The sequence below is a fragment of the Bubalus bubalis genome, chromosome 24 (assembly GCF_019923935.1).
Source record: "Bubalus bubalis isolate 160015118507 breed Murrah chromosome 24, NDDB_SH_1, whole genome shotgun sequence".
NCBI lineage: Eukaryota > Metazoa > Chordata > Mammalia > Artiodactyla > Bovidae > Bubalus > Bubalus bubalis.
The window spans coordinates 3889068-3894922 of record NC_059180.1 but is presented as its reverse complement, the minus strand read 5'-3'; the positions used below and the strand labels follow the sequence as shown (position 1 = coordinate 3894922).

The 5855-nt window shown below is 44.3% G+C and overlaps 1 protein-coding gene across 1 annotated transcript; it reads left to right on the top strand.

Annotated features, from left to right (window-relative positions):
• The first annotated feature begins 1848 nt into the window (after positions 1–1848).
• LOC123465346 (mitochondrial import receptor subunit TOM20 homolog) lies at positions 1849–5138 on the top strand. Its single transcript, XM_045164312.1, has 2 exons — positions 1849–2197; positions 4368–5138. Exons 1-2 carry the CDS (start codon positions 1948–1950, stop codon positions 4517–4519), a joined length of 402 nt encoding a protein of 133 aa, XP_045020247.1. The 5' UTR covers positions 1849–1947; the 3' UTR covers positions 4520–5138.
• Positions 5139–5855: the final 717 nt, after the last annotated feature.

The following is a 5855-nucleotide window of genomic DNA, read 5'->3' as shown; positions in this document are numbered from 1 at the left end:
AATAAAAAAGACTTGGACATGAATGTTTATAGAAGCACAATGCACAGAAGCCAAAAACTGGAAACCATCTAAATCATCCATCTCCTGGCAAATGGAGAGACAGATTGTGGTCTGTCGATACGCTGGAATGGAACGCTGCCCACCCCTGCATACTGCCCTCTTTGGAAGGATGTCACTTCAAGGTGGGGAGTCGTGCTCCACAGAAATTATCTGGGGTTCTTCTGTATGGGAGACATACTTCTTCTCCTCTGTTTGCTCATTCAATCACTTGTATCAGTATGGACTCATGGATATTTTACTTTATACTTCGTTTTATAACCCAGTACTACATTATTTATTTTGTTGCTCAGATTGTGTGTGTATTTTACACTGTCTTATTCCTGGTACTACAACATGGGCCAGGCTCAGCCCACCCCTAGAATCACCCCCTAGAATCCTGTTTCTCCCAGGAGCTCTGGTTTCTTTTCTCGGAGAATGATGTTAGAAACCAAGACCTGGATGTGCTCATTGCTACTGGGGTATCCCTGCTTCTGGGACCGTCCAGCTGACAGAGCATCGCACGGGCCTTCTCATATAGTCTCCACTATTTCCCAGTTTAGTTAGGCCAGCATCTCTCCCCCTCATCCCTTTCACTGAGGTTATTTTATACATTTGTACTACAGTTTGATTTTGGTGGGTCACATTCTGTATTTCATCTTGGGATGCCCTAACTTACTAAATGAAAAAAAAATTTTTTTTTTGGTTCCACTCTGCAGCATGCAGGATCTTAATTCCCTAACCAGGGATCTAACCCGTGCCCCCTGCATTGGGAGTGCCGAGTCTTAACCACTGGACCACCAGGGAAGTCCCCTAAATGCTTTTTAAAATTTGCATACATTAAGGTTCACTCTTTGGGCTATAACTTTCCATGGATTTTGACACACGCTTAATGTCACGTGTCCACCATGAGGCGTGTCATTGCCCTAAAATATCCCTCCTGTGTCGTCAATCTTTCTGTTCCCTCAGTCCTCGGGTAACCATTACATCTTTTTACCATCTCTTTTTCAGATTGTCATATAAATGGAATCAAACAGCCTTTTTTTTTCATTCAGTAATGTACATTTAAGATTCATCCATGTTTTTGTGTCTTCATAGCTCATTCCTTTATATTTTTGTACATTATTCCATTTTATGGATGGACCACCATCCATTCACCTATGAAGGACATCTTGGTTGCTTCTGCTGCTGCTGCTGCTAAGTCGCTTCAGTTGTGTCTGACTCTGTGCGACCCCATAGACAGCAGCCCACCAGGCTCTGCTGTCCCTGAGATTCTCCAGGCAAGAACACTGGAGTGGGTTGCCATTTCCTTCTCCAATGCATGAAAGTGAAAAGTGCAAGTGAAGGCCCTCAGTTGTGTCCGACTCTTAGCAACCCCATGGTCTGCAGCGCACTAGGCTCCTCTGTCCATGGGATTTTCCGGGCAAGAGTACTGGAGTGGGGTGCCACTGCATTCTCCTGGTTGCTTCTAGGTGATTATTAATAAATCTACTCTAAACATTCACATATAGGTTTTTGTGTAGACATAAATCAGTTGGGTAAATATCTAGAAATTTACATAAATATATATATTTTCATGTGCTATTTGCCACCTGTGTATCTTCTATGGTGAGGTGCATGTTCATATATTTTGTTTGTTTAAAAAAACTTTTTGTAATTGTTGAGTGTTAAGAGTTTTTTCACTGTGTATTTTGAACACAGGTCTTTTATTTGATAAGTGATTTAAAATATTTTATCCAGTGGGTCATTTGTATTTTCATTCTCTTAACAGTGTTAGTCCCAGCTTTCCGCGTCCCTCGCGGCGGGCGGCGGGCGTCTGGACTGCGCCGCGCACTCGGAACCGAGGCTTCGCGGTCAACGGCTTCTTTGCGGGCCCCGCCGCAGCCGACCGGGCTCCTCGGTGGAGAGAAGATGGTGGGCCGGAACAGCGCCATCGCCGCCGGCGTGTGCGGGGCCCTTTTCATTGGTTACTGCATTTACTTCGACCGCAAGAGACGGAGTGACCCCAACTTCAAGGACAGGCTGCGAGAACGAAGAAAGAAACAGAAGCTTGCCAAGGAGAGAGCTGGGCTTTCCAAGTTACCTGACCTTAAAGATGCTGAAGCCGTTCAGAAATTCTTTCTAGAAGAAATACAGCTTGGTGAAGGATTACTAGCTCAAGGTGAGTATGAGAAGGGTGTGGACCATCTGACAAATGCGACTGCTGTGTGTGGACGGCCACAGCAGGTGCTGCAAGTGTGGCAACAAACTCTTCCGCCACCAGTGTTCCAGATGCTTCCGACTAAGCTCCCAACAATTAGTCAGAGAATTGTTAAGTGCTCAGGGCTTGGCTGAAGATGATGTGGAAGGAGAAACAAATGTCAACATAATGATCTCAATTAAAACATATTTTTAAAATCTTAACTCAGAAGATGATCGGCTCTGGGGGAGTAAGGGCAGATAAGCTTGTTAAGGACTGTTCTCCACAGTGAAGTCTACCAAAGTTAATTTTTACTTTGTGTAGATCTATTTGTCTGTTTTATTTATTTTTCCCAGTGGAAAGTGTATTTTGATAGAGAGCTTTTCATTTTATAAATACACTATGAATTACTGAAATATGCATTTTGTTTATTCTTAAAATGTGTGATTAGAATGTATGTATAACATCCCATTACTTCCATTAAAAATACCAGGTGCTCAGTTTTGAAAGATAGGCCCCAAAAAATGTAAAAGAAAACTCAAGAATATACTTGTTTTGCTCTACATCAGAAAGTTGGCTGGAAACTTGTGTTGATCAAAACTGAGCATTAAGAGATTATTTCTTTCCATTTAATCTCTTAAATATGTGTAATGTGCTGCTATGCTATAATAACAACTTCACCCCCTCCCTTGAAGTGTTTTCTTTAAATCAGTGGGTTTGATGTATTCTGGATATTTACCTCCTTGTATTTTAGATACATGTAGTTGCGGATAGCACCAGGAATTGGATGTCTATACATTCTTAATGTGGCTGAGTAAGCTTTACCAGTTAATGTCTGCCCACTTGCCTCATATATAAACTGAGGAAATGGGTGTGCTAATTCAGCTTCTGATTCCTTTGGTTCTGTGCAGCATTTTCAAATCCCTCTTTCTGAGGGACATATCTGTTTTGGCAGCCAGCCCTTGCATTTTTTTATACTCTGAATTTCGCATGCTTGCCTGACGTAGTATTTCTGGTTTTTTAAAAGGTATAATGTGTTGATTTTCACTGAAATCATGGTTCTGTCACTACTTTTGTAAATTAACCTGAAACGTAACCTTCACAGTAACTGGGACGCTATGCTTGTAAAAGTGTTTGTTCCCTTTTGCTTTTATCCTCAGTGTACCTCCTTAATCCCCTACCAACCCTTATCTTGTATGAGAATAAGGTGTAACTTTGTGGCTGAAGACTTGAATGAAGATAATGGGACCTTTTATTCTCTAAATAGTGACATATTATCTGCAGCCACAGATTAAATATCAGACCTAAGAATAAAGATCCTTGGTACTTAAAAAAAAAACAAAAAACAAACAATGTTAGTCCCAGAGCAAAGTTTTAAAATTGAATAAAATCCAGTTTATTAAAATTTGGGGGTGGGGGAAATTATGCTTTTGGTGTTGTATCTAGAAACCCATCCCCAAAGCCAAGGTTATGTAGATTTTCTCCTAATTTTTTTCTTCTAGCAAATTTTGGAAACATCCAGCCCAACCCCCGTTCCCTGTTAAGAGTACGTTGTGGGCTTTCCCTGGTGGTTCAGTGGTTAAGACTCCGCCTTGCAGTGCAAAGGACACAGGTTCGATCCCTGGTCTAGGAAGATCCCACATGCCCCACAGACTCAGCCAGTGGGCCACATCTAACGAACCCAAGCTCTGGGGCCCTTGAGCTGCAACTATTGAGCCGACACACCACAAGCACTGAGACCCCTGCATCCGAGAGCCTGCACCTCGCAGCAAGAGAAGCCACGGCAATAAGAGGCCTGCACAAGACAACCAGGGAGTAGCCCCGCTCACCACAACTAAAAAAGCCCACACACAGAGATGAAGACCCAGCACAGCCAATAAATAAATAATTATTATTTTAAAAAGGGTATGTTGTAGTTGATCAGACTTCCCCTATAAGAAGAGGCTTTTATCAACCATGACTGCAAACACCACAAAATGAATCCAGTCGGTTATGGGCTGAATTTCATCCCCTCAAGTTCACATGTTGAATTCCCTACTCTTGTACCTCAAAAATGTGTCTGTGTTTGCTGATAAGGTCTTAAAAGGGATGGTCAAATTCAAATGAGGCTGGTAGAGTGGTCCCTAACCCAATCTGACTGGTGTCTCTACAGGAAGAGGACATCTGCACAGAGGGACGACCAGGAACTCATGTGTACGGACGAAAGTCCATGGGAGGACACAGCGCCAAGGACAGAGGCTTTCAGGAGAAACCAGCTCTGCCGACACCTTGGCCTCAGATTTGCCAGCCTTCAAAACTGTGTGAAAACAAATGTCTATTCTTTAAGCCACCCAGTCTGTGGTATTTTTTATGGCAGCCCTAACAAAATTACTCATTGCCATAGTAAAATTTCATCAGAATGCTTTAAGAGGTTCTTCATTCAGGATGTGTTAGGAGTTGGGGAAGTGGCCTCCGCCAAGGAGAGCAAATGTGGGGAGGCAGCGATTGATTGGGAAGACCCAGACATCAGTTTAAAATTGGCTGCTGTCTTCCTCTCTCCAGGCCAAGTCTATCCCGACACATCCGGCCACTCAGGACTGAGGAGACTGAGCCCAACTGGGCAATTAATATCTTGCAATCACATCATGTACTCCTACCTGAAGCCCTCTGAGTGTATGAGCACTGTGCGGTAGGACCCTGGCTAACAAAGGCAGGGGAGCAGGTGACAGCCTGCTAGGGGATGGAGGGGTTGGTCCAGATGATTGTCCATCCCTGTGACATGAGAGCTGAAGTTGACCAATTGTCATAATGGAATTTTGAGGGCAGGCTTGATGACTAGCATGGGGTCATCAACTTGGCTAGTGTATTAATGAGGGTGATGGGTGCTGGCTGTGGGGGCAAACGACCTGCAGTTTCAGGGGCTTAACATAATAAAGTTTTATTCACTGCCTACATTACAGTTCAGCGTGGATTGAGTGGATTTCCTGGGCCGGGGGTGGGGGCGACCTCCAGGAAAAGATGCTGGGTTCCAGATCCTTCTATCTTGTGATGCCAACATCTTAAACATGTGGTCACTTCTGTAAAAGCCATTATATCAATAGAAGGGGAAGAGATTGACAGAGGATTGTGCGGGAATGCTTTAAGGGAATGGTCTAGAAGCGACCTGCATTTCTTCTGCATGCTTTTCAAAGCCCAGGACAAACTTCAAAGGAGCCTGGGAGATGTCACTGTACCCGTTCCTGGGCAGAGGAAGCCATGGGTGAGCAAAGGACATTGTCCCTACCACAGACAAGGTCACTCATTTTCCTACCCAGTTTGCAAATGTTGGGGTGCTGGGGAAGATGGTGGGGTGGGGAGTCAGCCTCCAGAGAGTTGGAAATGCTGGTTGCCACAGCTGTTTCAAAACAAGTTCAGAGGAGGAGAGTTGGCTTAGTGGCAAACAGGCCAAAAGCTGGGGGCTTACTTGCCCATGGATCTGGGGTGAATTAAGGATGAGGCTTGTTGGGGTCGCTCTTTGGAGAGCAGTGCGGTGTGATGAGCAGCATTTGGGACTGTAAATCCCACGGCCATGTCATAGGAAGCATTAGCGGTACAACAGTAGAGAACAAAGTATTAGCCGTCACGTCCAGATCCAGGCAGGCTTGACTCTCTGCTCAGCCCC

Coding starts and splice junctions, on each gene's coding strand:
- LOC123465346 (XM_045164312.1), top strand. CDS start 1,948: ATGGTGGGCCGGAACAGCGCCATCGCCGCCGGCGTGTGCGGGGCCCTT. Junction 2,198..4,367: donor TGAAGGATTACTAGCTCAAG/GTGAGTATGAGA, acceptor GTGTCTCTACAG/GAAGAGGACATCTGCACAGA.